Source organism: Labeo rohita, chromosome 17 (assembly GCF_022985175.1).
Source record: "Labeo rohita strain BAU-BD-2019 chromosome 17, IGBB_LRoh.1.0, whole genome shotgun sequence".
In the NCBI taxonomy this organism is placed as follows: Eukaryota; Metazoa; Chordata; class Actinopteri; order Cypriniformes; family Cyprinidae; genus Labeo; species Labeo rohita.
The window spans coordinates 27693385-27710174 of NC_066885.1; the positions used below are offsets into that span (position 1 = coordinate 27693385).

At 36.1% G+C, this 16790-nt stretch overlaps 1 protein-coding gene across 1 annotated transcript in view; it reads right to left on the reverse strand.

Moving 5' to 3' along the window:
• Nucleotides 1–4909: 4909 nt before the first annotated feature.
• ktn1 (kinectin 1) overlaps nt 4910–16790 on the reverse strand; it is a 47220-nt gene continuing 35339 nt past the window's right edge. Inside the window, 10 exon segments of the mRNA XM_051132719.1 lie at nt 4910–5750; nt 7642–7752; nt 10277–10366; nt 10493–10576; nt 13551–13634; nt 14293–14376; nt 14518–14586; nt 16159–16251; nt 16390–16479; nt 16598–16696. Of these exon segments, the coding sequence (XP_050988676.1) occupies nt 5712–5750; nt 7642–7752; nt 10277–10366; nt 10493–10576; nt 13551–13634; nt 14293–14376; nt 14518–14586; nt 16159–16251; nt 16390–16479; nt 16598–16696 (843 nt within the window). The 3' untranslated portion in view covers nt 4910–5711.

Below are 16790 nucleotides of genomic sequence, written 5' to 3' on the forward strand. Positions count from 1 at the left end.
AGTCGTCATTTACTCCCGACATCTGAGCCGCTGAAGATGCAGAGGATTAATGTTACTTTTGTTTTTGAAGGAAATGCGCCCAGCCATCTACATAAATGCGTCTATGTTGGCGCGAATCATTCGTGATCCAGCTTCACCTACAGCAGAAGAGTATAAGGATTTTTTATGCATCTTTGCAAATCACCTTTCTTAATAATTTGCTAGTTAGCAAGTTTTGCAGCGAAATGCGGCTAAAGTAATCATCACGGCTCCTCACCCCACAGAAGAGAGGGGCGTGGTGAGCAGAGCTCATTAGCATTTAAAGGCAAATGCAACAAAACGGCTCGTTCTCCAAAAGGCTGATTTTGACAAGGTAAAAAGGGTGTTGTTTTACACTACCACTGAGAAATTTGAACCAAAGTATGTTATAGACCAGGGATTGCGAACTCCGGTCCTGGAGAGCCGCAGCCCTGCAGAGTTCAGCTCCAACCCTAAGTAACACTCACCTGTCTGTAGCTTTCTAGTAACCCTTCAGACCTTGATTAGCTTGTTGCGTTTGAAGCACAACTATGCAGGGCTGCGGCTCTCCAGGACCGATGTTATAGACCCTGTTATAGACTTTTCATTAAGACCTGAATGAATCCTATCAACTTGTGGAAAATGGGCATCCAGTGACCCCTTTAACAGCTTATGCACCACCTTTCTTATATTTGTAATGCCCAGTTATTTCCACTTTGCGAACCACATTTTGAAAGCCACTGTTCTGGAATATCATCTCATTGTATGGTGTAGTGGAGCATGGAAGGGATAGTTCATCCAGAAATAAAATTTACTCCATGATTTACTCACCCTCAAGCCATCATAGGTGTATACGACTTTCTTCTTTAAGTGAAGACAATTCGAGTTATATTAAAAAATGTCCTAGCTCTTCCAAGCCTTATAATGGCAATGAATGGTGGTTAACATTTTAAAGCCAAATAAACTGTATCCATCCATCATAAAAAGTACTCCATGCAGCTCCAGGGCGTTAATAAAAGCCTCCTGACGTGAACTGATGTGTTTGTGTAGGGAAAATATCCATATTTAAAACTTAACCGTAATCTCTAGCTTCCGTTAAAGGAGAAGTCCACCTCCGAAACAACAATTTACAAATAATTTACTCACCCCCTTGTCATACAAGATGTTCATGTCTTTGTGTCTTCAGTCGTAAAGAAATTATGGTTTTTGAGGAAAGCATTTCAGCATATCAGTCCGTATAATGGACTTCATTGGTGCCTCGATTTTGAACTTCCAAAAAGTAGTTTAAATGCAGCTTCATAGGGCTATAAACGATCCCAGCCAAGGAATAAGGGTCTTATCTACGAAACGATCTGTAATTTTTTTAAAAAAATAAAAATTGTATACTTTTTAAGCACAAAAGCTTGTGTAGCACAGGCTCTGGGATGCGCGTCCACGACGCTACGTACTATTGAATCACATCGAAAGGTCACACGGAGCTACAAACCCAGTGTTTACAAAGCAAATGCGCAAAAACGAAGTGCAAGTAAGTCAAACGCTGTTTACAAACAAAAAGGTACGATGTCGGACGATTCTGAAGTTGTAGGAGAAAATGAGATTTTTTGCCATACCCTACCTTTTTGAGCCGGAGTACACAGACGACGAACTTCGTCATAGTGTCGTGCACACGCATCCCAGAGCTAGTGCTACATGAACTTTTGAGCTTAAAAAGTATACAAATTTTTATTTTTTGAAAAAAATTACAGATCGTTTCGCTACATAAGACCCTTCTTCCTCAGCTGGGATCATTTAGAGCCCTTTGAAGCTGCATTTAAACTACATTTTGGAAGTTCAAAATTGGGGCACCAATGAAGTCCATTAATATTGAGAAAAATCCTCTTTACGACTGAAGACAGAAAGACATGAACATCTTGGATGACAAGGGGGTGAGTAAATTATTTGTAAATTGTTGCTCTGGAAGTGGACTTCTCCTTTAACTGTGGTACGCGTGTACACGAAAGAGTGGCATTACAGCGTATGACGTAGGACGTAGCATAAACTCCGGTGGGAATATGCTAGTCTCGTGAAAACCAAGTTTTGTTTATAGCGAAGGAAAAGGTCTCCTCTTGGCTTATATTGAAATCCTCCGATGTTTTTCTTCACAAATCCTTGTTTTTTTGAAAAATAAAAATTGTATACTTTTTAAGCACTAAAGCTTGTGTAGCACTAGCTCTGGGATGCGCGTCCACGACGCTACGTACTATTGAAGTTTTGTACTTCTAATTCGTGACCGGAATGACTGGAATAACAGAAAGACACTAATTAGAAGGGGGAGTCCACACACTTTTTAAACATATGAGGTTTATCTACACTCCATGCCACTACTTTAGCTCCATGCCAATGTATGATGGTAAAATGCCCATAGTGATATTGTCACGGACAGAGGCAGGTCTGGGATCAGCTGATTGCAGTATGATACAAGGAGGGAATGGCTGGAATGTGCTGAGACTACGCTAGCGAGTCTGCTGACCTCAGAGCCGCACAAAAGTCTTGTTGTTATCCTGTAACTTGTTTGTCACCCTTCATTAAAGTCTAAATTATCGTAGCCTCTGGAGAAAAACAAAGGTAGGGCTAAGTGAAAATGTGTGATCTACTTTGAATTTAAAGCATTGTGTGAACGTTAAACACACGTGATTCATTTAAAGGGACAGGTCACGTTGCATTTGATTACCAGGAGCTTTATTTGTAAAAGCAGCTAATTAACTCATTTTGTGTTTCATGAAAAGAAAATTATAGGCATACTCGGTTTGTCTTATATGAGGGTGTTGCTAATTATAAATAATTGATCATTTAAGAAATAGCTGCACTCCGTTCTTGTAATGAAGTCTGATATAACCATTATAGGTCTGTTTTCGTCTTTCATAGAGAGTGAGCTTAATCATGAGAAATGATGGGAATGTGTATTTTGCAATCACATATATTACGAAACGGCATTAATGTGTTCTTCTCATTTAGATTACAATCCAGATGACTGCTAGTAAGACATTCATTAAATGACTGCCCCCTGCTGTAGTGAACGACACACTACATACTCACTTTCTGAATACTATAACTAGAGAAATTAAAACTTATCAAATCTCATTTATACAAACCTCAGATTGAAACATCCCATTCAGAACTACATGTTTACAAATAAATATATTGCCTAGTCTTCAAAGTTTTTTTTTTTTTTTTTTTTTGTAGTGGGTGGTCAGTAAGAGAATTTTACATTAATACTTTTATTCAATAAGGATGCATTATGCGACAGTACAGAGTTTTAAATTGTTATAAAAATGGTGTCCTTTTGAACTTTAAACCAGCTCACAAAAATCAGCTTCCACCAAAACATTAATCAGCATTGTGATGCGAAAAATAAATTTAAATAAATAAATAAAATAAAATAAAACAAAAAAAATAAAAAACAATTGCAGCCTTGGTGAGAATAAGAGACTTCTTTCCAACAATAAAATAAAATATAATAAAATAAAATAATTGCAGCTTGGTGAGAATAAGAGAGTTCTTTCCAACAATAAAATAAAATAAAAATGAAACAAAACAATTGCAGCCTTTGTGAGAATAAGAGACTTCTTTCCAACAATAAAATAAAATAAATCAAAAATTAAATAAAATAATTGCAGCTTGGTGAGAATAAGAGACTTCTTTCCAACAATAAAATAAAATAAAACAATTGCAGCCTTGGTAAGAATAAGAGACTTCTTTCCAACAATAAAATAAAATAAAATAAAATAATTGCAGCTTGGTGAGAATAAGAGACTTCTTTCCAACAATAAAATAAAATAAAACAATTGCAGCCTTGGTAAGAATAAGAGACTTCTTTCCAAAAAAAAAATAAAATAAAATAAAATAAAATAAAATAAAATAAAATAAAATAAAATAAAATAAAATAAAATAAAATAAAACAATTGCAGCCTTAGTGAGAATAAGAGACTTCTTTCCAACAATAAAATAAAATAAAATAAAAAAAATTGCAGCCTTGGTGAGAATAAGAGACTTCTTTCCCAAAAAAAAAAAATAAAATAAAATAATTAAATAAAATAATTGCAGCTTGGTGAGAATAAGAAACTTCTTTCCAACATTAAAATAAAATAAAATAAAATAAAACAATTGCAGCCTTGGTGAGAATAAGAGACGTCTTTCCAACAATAAAATAAAATAAAATAATTGCAGCCTTGGTGAGAATAAGAGACTTCTTTCCAAAAAATAAATAAATAAATTAAATAAAATAAATTAAAAAAAATTTAATAAAATAGTTGCAGCTTGGTGAGAATAAGAGACTTCTTTCCAACAATAAAATAAAATATAATAAAATAAAATAATTGCAGCTCAGTGAGAATAAAAAACCTCTTTCCAGCAATAAAATAAAATAATTGCAGCATTGGTGAGAGACTTCTTTCTAACAATAAAATAAAAAACGTTTTATCATGTAGAATTATTTAGATTTTTTATTTATTTTTATTTTTTTATTATAGAAGCTAAAATAAATCTCAAGACTTGAATTATTATAAAGCATGATAAATAAATGCAGCGTAGTTCAAATTAGTCATAGATCATAAATGAATCATATGAATGAATCATAAATACTCATATCAGCCAAATGTGTAAGTGATGTTATTTTTAAAAACAAGTTTTTTTCCTCCTAAAACTGTGGCCTGTTAATACTGTGCCAGGCAACTATGCCTGCGTGCAACACAGCCTCTCATATTATTTCCCATTTTTCAAATAGCTTTGAAAAATGAATTGGTCCACAAGATAGGACTCAATGTCACCATAATAAATAAATAAAAAAAGAAAAAGGCACGGCAATAAAAATAAATAAATAAATAAATAAATGAATGAATGAATGAATGAATGAATGAATGAATGAAGGCCAGACTGCATTTTTAATCAAGCATCCCTTTTATTACCGGTCACCTGTTTTACAAAAAATGAAATCTCAGTGTTAATGAAATTAGCAACAGTATAGAGTGTGATAATAACAGATGAGGAGGATGCCTCTGTCTGAGCAGCACTTAAAGAATTGCTTGCAGTGGTGTTTAGCACAGATTTAACCCGTCTTTTACCCATGATACCATAATATGTCCCTTATTACAACAGGCCCCCAGGAAAACAAAAATTAATTGAGCATAATTAGTCAGGAAAAGCATTTATTGGTTTAAAACGGATCTCCTGCATGTGCCTCTGAGTTTAAGGGTTTCAAGACAAGAGCTGAAAACACAGTGCGTGTCAGTAGATCCTAACAGTTATTTTAATTCTTAAAACAACACAAATATCCTCGACGAAAGGATCCTTTATACGAAAGGATAAAAACCTCTCTGGTCAAAGAGAGCTAACAAAAAGTAGTATTCAAAGTATTTGGACTGAAAAAGGGTCAAACGAAACGCCAACGAGTCTAACCATCTCGTCTATCGGATGCCTTTGCTCTGTACGTCTACTGAATAATGAGGAATGCCACGGTAGAAGAGTCGACACAGCGTTAGAAAGGATCCGGGTCACTGAGTGCACGTCGTCAGGGTCCTTCTGGGAGAACGAGACCCCAGTATGGAGTGTGCAGGATTGTGGATTGGTTGAACTGGAGATCACATGGTAGATCAGGTGCAGTAAACAGGGCTGGAATCTGACGGTGGGTGATTCTGGTATGACGTCATGTGGCTTTATGAGAACCTCTTCCACTCTCTTTACAGTTTATAATTAGAGTATAATTTATCTCCATCATCCTGAAAAGGAGAACAAGACACTTGTTTACCATAATTGGGAACCAACATTAGCAAATACAGTGGCCAAAAGAATGCACAAAACGCTTAATGATCTTACATTTTTCCAGTTTAACAGTGTTAAAAATCTTAAAGAAATCCACTTCCAGAACAAAAATTTACATATAATGTACTCACCCCCTTGTCATCCAAGATGTTCATGCCTTTCTTTCTTTAGGCTAAAGAGATTATGTTTTTTGAGGAAAACATTTCAGGATCTCCATATAGTGGACTTCTATGGTGCCCCGAGTTTGAACTTCCAAAATGCAGTTTAAATGCAGCTTCAAATGATCCGAGGAAGAAGGGTCTTATCTAGCAAAATGATTTTCATTTAAAAAATACAACTCTCGTCTCGTCTTTCTCTCCCTGAACTCTGTGTATTCTGGTTCAAGACAGTTAGGGTATGTCAAAAAACAATCGTATTTTCTCCCTCAACTTCAAAAATCATTTCAAAATCATCCTACATCACTGCAGAAGTACCGACACAGTCTTTGCAAAGTGAACATGCAAAGATCATCAAGCACCCTTAACAAAAAAGGTAAAACAGCGATATAGGATGATTTTGAAGTTGAGGGAGAACATTAGATGGGAGTTTTTTGACATACCCTAACTGTCATGAACCGGAAAAACGTTAAGGCAGAGCGAGACAAGCGTTTGACATTAAAAAGCATATAAACTACTATTTTTTATAAAAATAACCAATCGTTTCGCTAGATAAGACCCTTCTTTCTTGGCTGGGATCATTTACAACCGCATTTGGGATCGTTTGAGACCACATTTAAACTACATTTTGGAAGTTCAATTTCAGGGCACCATAGAAATCCATTATATGGAGAAAAATCCTCAAATGTTTTTCTCAAAAAACAATTTCTTTATGACTGAAGAAAGACATGAACATCTTGGATGACAAGGGGGTGAGTACATTATCTGTAAATTTTTTTTCTGGAAGTGAACTTCTTTAAACGCAGGGGAGGGGTAGGTTTGGCCACCCCACTCACAACTGCTTCTGTCTCTTTTTCTTGACAAGAAGTGTGCTTATTTAGTCACAGAGCTTATTTTTTGACCACATCAAATGGTAGACTTTTCAGATGCACACTCCATTTCGTCTTAGCACCAGGCGCTAGTCAAACGAGAACGGGAACGGTACAGATCATGAGGGAGCTTCAGTAGAACAACAGTGAACTGCAGTCAGATGAGATTGTGTCAGGCCATATGTCAGTAAAACTAATTTACCTGTCCTGTCAGCCGTTTTACTGTGCTCGTAGCACACCCGCTTCAGTTGCATGCACAAATTTGCATAAAAGTCTGTATCATTTCATATTAAAGTGCGAATAAAACTACAAGCATACACGTCACATCCACGTCACGTTCAGTAGTGGCAGCTCTTAAATAGGGCCCTATGATTTCCACGATGCGGAAAACGCAGAGGGAATCGCACAATCCAATCATAAAAACGGAACTTACATTAAATGCAGAATGTCACAAAATTTGTCAAAGCTTGGATGAATTAATCAAAAGTAGTTCAGTACACTTACATCAAATCGCGATATGGACTAAATATGTTGTAAAACAACTGTTTAAATATGAATTCTGCATGTCTTTGTGTTAATGAATGGCACAGACGCACAGTTTGGTTTACTACTTGTAGTGAAGCGTGCGCCCAGGGGAGTAGGGAGCATTGAACACTGTAGGGATCATGTCAGTCGGAACAGTTCATTCACGTAGCTCTCTTCTAACGAGCTGGTTATCTAAATCAGGTGTGTTAACTAAGAAAGACATGCAAAATATGTAGAGCGGGAGGGGGCACGAGGACTTGGACTAAACGCTGGTTTAAAAGACAAAAAGGGGATCCTACCCTTTCGTTTCCCTTGGTAAGCTGTCTGTTGACAGACTGAAGTAGTTCCTGTAGTTCCTGTACTGTCTGATTCAACCCTGCAGTCATCTTCTCCTTACGGTCAATCTCCTCCTAAGAACATGAGTCAAGAGATTGCAGAAGTCAGGAGGATATTTTTAAGATGTCACAATTTTCCAAAGACTAAACCCAATGACCACACTTGCAGTCTTATTTTAGTATTATTTGGATACTTTTAGAATTTGTATTCATATTTTTATATTTTCATAAAAATTTTCATTCCTGTTTTTATTTGTTATAGTTGCATAGTGTGTATAACTGTATTATATATTGTATTTATACTTTTTATATAGCCTACAGATTTTATTAATATTCATTTCAGTTGTAGTTTTAGATATTTTAGTAAAATGAGAAATGTTGCCTTGCAACTTTTTTTTGTTACACAAAATGTGTTTATGGTTTTCTTTGTAGTTTGCTGTAAAAACCCTGTACAATACAGTTCGCTTTTCTCTGCCATTGTGGAATAAACTTGTTGAAATGTCATTATCATCAAATGTACAGTTTAGCCAGTCACTGACAGTGATTTAGAGTGCTCATAACAATGCGTTAATTGACCATTCGTAAACAGCTTTATTGACAGGCGATCTGACCAACCATAATGCCGAATCCGCCATTCTGTCCAACAAACAAATCAGACAGGAGAGTAGATTAACTTCGGTAAACAAACTTGAAATACTGTGTGTACTGACGTTCCGTGGCTGAAATAAAATATATACTGATGTTCATTCACATTTTTTTTTTTTCATGCTTTAAAGGGGTCATCGGATGCCCATTTTCCACAAGTTGATATGATTCTTTAGGGTCTTAATGAAAAGTCTATAATATACTTTGGGTAAAAATTCTCAATGGTAGTATAAAACAACACCCTTTTTACCTTGTCAAAATGAGCTCTGCAAAAATCAACCCATTCTGAGGGATTGTTCCTTTAAATGCAAATGAGCTCTTCTCACCCCGCCCCTCTCTTCTCTCTGTGGAGTGACGAGCTGTGCTTTGAGAGATTGTTTACTTTAGTTACATTTAGCCGCAAAACTTGCCAACTAGCACGTTATTAGGAAAGGTGATCGCAGAAGTTCATTAAAAACCCTTTTACTCTCTTCTGCTGTAGGTGAAGCTGGATCACAAATGATTTGCGCGAACATAGACGCATTTATGTAGATCGGGAGGCGCATTCTCTTCACAAACAAACGTAATCCACTGCATCTTCAGCAGCTCAGATGTCGGGAGTAAATGACGACCACTACGTTCATTATTGCATTCAGCAACACAACACCTCAATCACTCAGTCAGAGATATTCTTATCTAACTTACATCCCTGCTCCGGCATCAAAACAATGGAGGTCGGACTGTTACAGCTGATTTAAGGCGGGTCTGAGGTAAGACGCTCATGTCAATCAAGTATCGTGGGAGCAGCCTCTGTCGGTGTGTCGCCATCTGAGAATGCTCGATTTGAAAAAGCGGATATTATTTTTACAGATTCATTAAAAACCACTGCATGGATTTTTATCATTATAGGGTAAATTTGTACATACACTGTCAACACACATTAATGTTCAAACAACATGTAAAAGTGAACTTTGCATCCGATGACCCCTTTAAGTAAAGAAAAATCAGTTCCTGTGTCGATTGATCTAATAAGGCATTACACTGATCTGTCACAACACATTATAGAGTCACAAAATGGTATTTATTGTTTGAATTTCTTACAAAAATAAGTTAAAAGCTAAGACTTTATTTTATACCAGAAGTAGCCTGCTCTGTCTTGTCTGTAAACACATTGTCAGTTTCCTCTTTGCTCCACAATGTATTTTCACTGCGTGAGAACATGATTTGTGGTGTGAGAGTATCACGGCTTTGCGAAGGGTCAACTGTAGCATTATTTTTTTCTCCAGGTTTAATGTATTAAAAATATTTAACACAATTAATGCAGCATTTTTTCCTGGCATCCTTTGACCTCCATTACTGTAGCCTAACACACTATCAAGCACAATGAGATGCAACTTAATTCAGGACTGGCGGGCTGTGTGTGAACACAGGTATCCACCACATGCACACTTCAACAGACAAAAAAGTTTTGTCAAAATGACTGTTTTTGGCGAGCAAACTCGTAAACAGCCTTAAATGAGTTTTTAAAAAGTCCTAAATGACTATGAAGAGTTGTGAGAAATCTGAAGTGCATCAGATGTGTGTCATGTGCATCATGTTTTAAAGGGACAGCACTGCTTTAAAAGTGAAACCTGCTGCAGTCTGTCATTGATGTGAATCAAAGAACAAAAGAAAAAGAGAAATCACTCACTGCTCTGCTCACTGATTACCTTCTGTAGCGTGAATAAAAATATTCATTTTATAGTTTATGCATGTACAATTTACAGGTTATGTGAAGACTGTTTTAAGTTCTCTTAAAGTAAAAGTTTTTTTTTTTTTTTTTTTTTTTTTTTTCCCCAAAGCCTATTAAATGGTGTAGTTTATCTCAATAGCCCACTAACATCTGACAAGCAAAATGCATTTGTTGTCTTTATGCTGAACAGTATATCGTTTTGTAATTATTGTTTTATCATTTAAAAGCTAGCAAACGTCTTACCGTTTGTGTGAGGCTGCTGGTCTCTATCAGGTCAGCTTGGCCTGCCTCTTTAATGATCTCTGCCTGAATCAACTCCAGAGACTGCTGGGCCTGAATGGGTTAAACAACATACAATTAGAAGAAAATAACTTGATAGCAAACAAGCCTTTTAATCACTTAAGTGTTTAAAAATGTGGATGGTTTAACAGAAAAATCCTCCTGCATCACAAGCTTTACCTTATAAAGGTCTCCAGCCACTTTCTGTCGCTCGCTCTCCTCCGTTTCAAGCTTACACAACGTCTCCGTCAGCTGAGTCTTAAGCTGAATAAAAACCCAAACCAAATGTTTACTGACACAGCAATGATGGGACTCTTAAACGGATAGTTTACCCAAAAATTCAAATCATGTACTCGCCTCAATGTCTTTTAAAACCTGTATGACTGACTTTCTTCTGTGGAACACAAAATGAGACATTTACAGCAGAATGTCCAAGCTGCTCTTTTCCATGAAATAAAAGTTGAACGCAGCAGTCAGGATTTTCAGTTGCCCTGTCCAAATACCCACACTTTTCATTATCTGATGGGACACAATTACAGTGTTGTAAAAATCCAAGTTTTTAAAAAGCTTTATTTTGATTTTCAATACATGCATTTGAAAAAATGTCTAAATGTCTGCTCCCTATAACAGATGATACAATTTAAAGTCCCCCTGTAGTGAAAATCAAGATTTTTGTTGTTTATTTGTCTATGTGTTTTTAATATGCTTTTAGACAAACCATGTGCCAGTCCATTAATCAACACCATTGCTGAGTATTTTCTCCTTAAAACTGTAGTTTCCCAAAGGCTGTCCCAGAAATGCGGGACATCTACTGTAGTTGTCCGCTAGTAAAAAGATAGTTTTTATCAGTTATTATCCGTGTTTCGCGTTTCCATTTTGAACTAATCTTTAATGTGACTCGGGACGAACGAGTCGTCTCGGAGAGTGATTCGTTCAGTCGCGCATGCGCATCATCCCATTAGGTTCTGTACTGGAATTAGTTCACCTGTTTCGAGTCTTCAGGTTTGTGGAGTCATTCGTTCATCTTATGAGGGTGTCACGTGATGAACGAACGACTCAAACCCAAAAACTTGTCAGATAAGAGGCGAGGTGAGCTAATCATAGACTCAAGACCCAGGTAAACAATCAATTAATCTTTTCTGTTTCTTATAGCATTATAGTTTTGTCTTGTTTGTAGTGTGATCAACGTTTGTGTAAGCAGTAGATGTTTTAGGGAAGTAACACGTAACATTTTAGCTATATTTTGCTAAAATGAACGAAATTCCTCGAAAAAAGATTCGTTCGTTTTGCTGAACGAGACTTAAAGGTCCGAGTCGGTAAAATGAGGCAAGGGGGGTAGAGCTACATTCAAGCCGTTTTAAGGCATGAGAAAATTTTCACAAGAAAAAAAACATTTAAATATGCCATTTTGATCAAAGATTAGTTTTAAGGGATAACAATTTTGACTACAGAGGGACTTCTAATTAAGTGATACAAAATAAATATACTCATCTTTGCACCTATAAAACGTGCAAAGTGTGTGTTAAGAGCACTGCGCTTTGGCGTTTTTAAGACCTGGGACAGTCTCTCGCACTAACTTCTCTGTCGCGTACGCACTCTCTATTGGCCAAGACCACAAGTGTGGGTATTTGGACAGGGCAGGTAAATAGTGACTTAATAATGAACAGAACAGACTATTTTAGTGCTGTTGTGTTTGGCATATAAAGCTGGAAACCATCTGGTCCCTCTCTATTTACTGTCATTGTATGGAAGAGAGCAGCTTGGACACTCTGCTAAACATCTCCTTTGGACTTCCAAAGAAAAAAGAAAATCATACAGGACTGGAACGACATGAGTAAATAATGACAGAATTTGCATACAACTATCCATTTAAGGAATACAGTAAACTGTGCCAAATATTTAAAAAAAATAAATAAAAAAAAAAAAAAACTCATTTTATTTTTTAACACAAATTTTTGCAGTAAAGTTTTGGATACAATAATAGCTACTTCAAAAGCATGGAAATGGACATTTAAATTGTGGAAATTTGAGTTTCCTTCACAAAAGGGGTGAAGAAGGCGATGTCTAAAGGTCAAAACACAAACATTGAGGATATGACACTAGTTCAGACAATAAAAGGTTAAAGAACAGCCAAAAGACAAACATTTTACACTAAAATAAAAAAAAATAATAATACAAAAAAAAAAAAAAACACACACTACTGTTCAGAAGTTTAAAGTTTTTAATTTTTAGTGTCTTATGCTCACCAAGGCTGCATTTATTTGATCAAGAAGAACACAGTAAAATATTAATGTTGAGAAATATATTATTACAATTTAAAATAAGTCTTTTATTTTAATATTTTGTACATTTTAAATAGTTCCTGTGATGCAAGGCTAAATTTTCAGCATCATTACTTATCTTCTGTGTAATTATTTTTTTAATTTGCTGAATAAATAAACTCTTGATTGTTGTATGGTTTGTTAGGATAGGGCAATATTTGGCCGAGATACAACTATCTGAAAAGCTGGAATCTAATGGTGCAAAAAAACAAAAAAACAAATCAAAATACTGAGAAAATCTAAAAAGTTAATCTAATCTAAAGTTTCCTAAATTAAGTATTTAGCAATGCATACTACTAATCAAAAGTTTTGAAATATTTATGGTAGGAAATTTGTAAAATATCTTTGTGGAACATGATTTGTACTTAATATCCTAATGATTTTTGGCATAAAAGAAAAATCAGTAATTTTAACCCATACAATGTATTGTTGGCTATTGCTACAAATATACCTACAAATTAATGCATTCTTGCCAAACGAGTTTTTAAAAAAAAAAAAAAAAAGAAAAATACAAAACTTTTGAACAGTAGTGTAGTGTAGTGCAGTTCCAAGTTTTAAGCAAAGGTGGCAGTAAGTTAAACTGTGACCGCAGAGTAAACAGAGTAAGGTATTAGATGACAGATCATAACTTTGGCAAGGTGTATCTGTCATCTCCAAAATTTCATAGGATCAGGACTTAAAAATCAAGAACACTGTAAAATCAATTGCAGTTTATTATGTTGTCATCACTAAAGCATGACAGTATCATAATTGGAAAATGAATTCGCATGTACAACTAAATAAATGTTTAAAAATTAGAGATAACAGATAGCAAGCCCTTGCCGTAAGTCCAGGCCCTTGAAGCGAGCGCCCCAACCCATGTGAGCTCAAGAGGAGAAAGGGAAAGCTACTTCAGTTTAACCAGGGGGACGTCTTACCAAATTCAACTCCTCATTCTGTCTGACGGCCTCTGTGTACGAGCCGTCGAGTTTGCTTTGCAACTCGGTCAAGAGATCTTTGAGCTGAAATGAAGTTTGAGATGTTTAAAAAAACGAGCGGGGCTTAACCAGGTGGTTTTGGAGGAGCTGTCTGAAGACAGTAAATCTAAGGGACTTCCTATATCATTTCAAACACGCTTCCAGCAGTTGGGTTTGGTGAATGTGCTCTAGGTCTTTGTTATGATTTTACGAGATTCACACAAGTAGGACAAGTTCCCTGAGAAACCTCCAGGCAAGTTTAGCATTATTGATTACCACAGAAAAGAATTTTGACTCCCTTACAATGGAAGTAACTGCGTCATGTTTAAACCCTCTACTTTGAAGAAAGTCTAAATTTCATTCTCTGGTAATCGACAGCGTGCTGTAAAAGCATAAAGCTTAACCTGCATTAAACCCAGAACATTCCTTTAAGACAGTTCTATCCTCAGTCCAGACAATAAAAGTTTTCGACAAAGAAAGATCACAAATATGTCATAAAATCATTCAGCACTGATAGCTGCGATAGTTTGGACTGAGGATAGATAAGTAGATGCCAACCCTTCAACAGATTTTAGTTTAGCTGCTAAAATCTAAAATGTTAGACTTTAAAAACAACACACAACCACAAGCAACAAACTAAAACATAAAAGAATGAGAGGCAGAAGTATAAACATGCAGCAGTGTTGTTAGGTTTCGTGCATACCTCTCTGACTTCTGACACATAGGTTGCGCTCTCACGCTCCGCTCGCTCCAGTTCAGACTCCAGGTGCTGTTTTTCTCGTCTCAACTACAATATATAAATTGCAAAGCAGTATTCAAAGGAATGCTCTTTAGCTCAGCGCTATTTTGTTTGTCAAATGTGAGGTGTGAGTTGAACCGTGTTTCAGAGCTGATATACAGACCAGGTTTAAACTGAAAGCAAACTCACACTCTCCACATCTCCATCTGAGCTCAGTCTGTCCACTTCCTGTTCCAGTGCAATTACCCTCTGAGTCATCTAAACACAAAAGAAACACATTTTTATTTATTTAGTCTAAGGCTACGTTTACACGACAACGATGTAGTCAAAAACTGAAAAGTTTTTCCCTTGCATTTTCAAAAAGATTCACGTTTACACATCCACGAAAACTGACAAAAACGCTGCCCAGATAGCACACGTACATCTGCAAGATGTCAGTTTTACATACATTCTAAATCAGAAACATCTTAAAGACATCTAATAGACGTCTATTTATAGGAAACTTCCTATAGACATATTGCAGATGAGCAAACACTCAAAAAAAAAAAAAAAAAGTACGTCTTCCAGATGTAAATGCAGACATCAAATAGACGTCTCTTTGATGTATGTGTCCTATTAGGGTGTATTACGTATGCCAGGCCAGTAGTTGGCACGCTGTTTGTTCGCGCTTGCCTTTAAAATGGACACATACTGCGCATGTCTACGTACTTAATACGTACTTCACACACACATGACACCACCATTTTCAAAGATTCCCGTATTGGGTGTTTACATGGAAATGATAACGATGGTGTTTTCAAAAACATGCACTTTGAAACCAGTTTTCGAAAATATGCATTTTCAGTCCTTAAAACGACATTGTAAACGAAACGTGCAAACAAACAGGCAAAACGCATTAAAAATGTTTCTGTTTTTGGCTGAAAACAGCGTGTTGTAAATGGCTCCTAACTTGGTGGCTTTTACAGACACACCAAGTCGCAGGCTCCAAAAAAAAAAAATGCATAAAGAAAATTTGCAATATGACTAGTATATTCATAAAAACTAAGCAAATAAGCAGTTGAAAAGCAATTTTCACCCAAATTGTCATTACCATGTTGTGTCTAGGTGATTTTTTTTTTTTTTTTTTACTGTACTACTATTAGATATTGTACCATTATTAATATTATTAACAAAATGCATAAAGAGCTGGAGGTGAAAACTTTGAAGATCAAGGTAAATTTAACTTATTTTGTCTTCTGGAAAGCATCAGAATTATCTTCTGTAGCTTCTGAACGGCAATATTAAATGAAAAAGAGAAAAAGATATTTAGGCAAAAGAAAAACACACATCTTTATTCTGTTCAAAAGTTTTCACCCCCTACTTTTAATGCATTGTGTTTCCTTCTAGAGCGTCAGTGAGTTTTTGAACCTTCTGTAATAGTTGCATATGAGTCCCTCAGTTGTCCTCAGTGTAAAAAGATGGATCTCAAAATCACACAGTCATTGTTGGAAAGGGTTCAAATACACAAAAATGCTGAAAAAAAAAACAAAACAAAGAATCTGTGGGACCTGAAGGATTTTTCTGAAGAACAGCAGGCAACCAAGGGACTCATGAACAACTATCACTAAACAAAAATGATCCACAGCTGTGGATCATACAGGTAACAACACAGCATTAAGAATCAAACGCATGTAAACTTTTAAACAAGGTCATTTTTATAAACTCAACTATTTTTTTTTTTCCTACGTGAACTATATGTAAACATCTTTTATGTGAAATGTCTTATTCAGGTCAGTTCTAAATAAAAAAAATACAAAGAAAGCTGATGTAGTGTGTTTGTTTTTTACCAACCTCTCTGAGATCAACCTGTGACTGCTCCAACTTCTCCCTCCAACGCGTCTCCTCCTGCTCCACGCTGCTCTGTAGCCGCTGCAGGATTCCTTCCTGTGTATCCAACACCAACAAAACCCCTTAATAACCACATCACTACACAACCCTCAGCCCACTACTGCTAACATACTGTCAGGTGTCACACATTTTGTTTTTTTTTTTTGTTTTTTTAAATTGCAGACAGATGCTCACCGTCTCCGCTAGCACTTTCTTGTACGTCTCACAGTCTTTCTGTAGAACTTTCTGGGCCTCTTCAGCTTCCTTCAACTTTTCTGCTAAAGCCTGCCCAACAAAAAACAGAAATCTTGACATCTGAATGTTTATGCACCCACTTGATTCACGAAGTGCTGGAAGTTGTTCATTAGACACGGTCTCTCAAAGATTTACAGTGCATCTATACCTGAGCATCTCCAGCTCCCGAGGCAGGAGCAGAAGTCACTTCTCTAGCCGAGCTCTCTCTCACAGACATCTCAAACTTCTGTAGCCACTGCTGGTGGTTCTGTATAATCAGAATATAAATGCACATTAGAGGATTATGCAATCATGCACTGGACAATGAAATACACTGTAAGTGCAATGTACATTTCTGCACA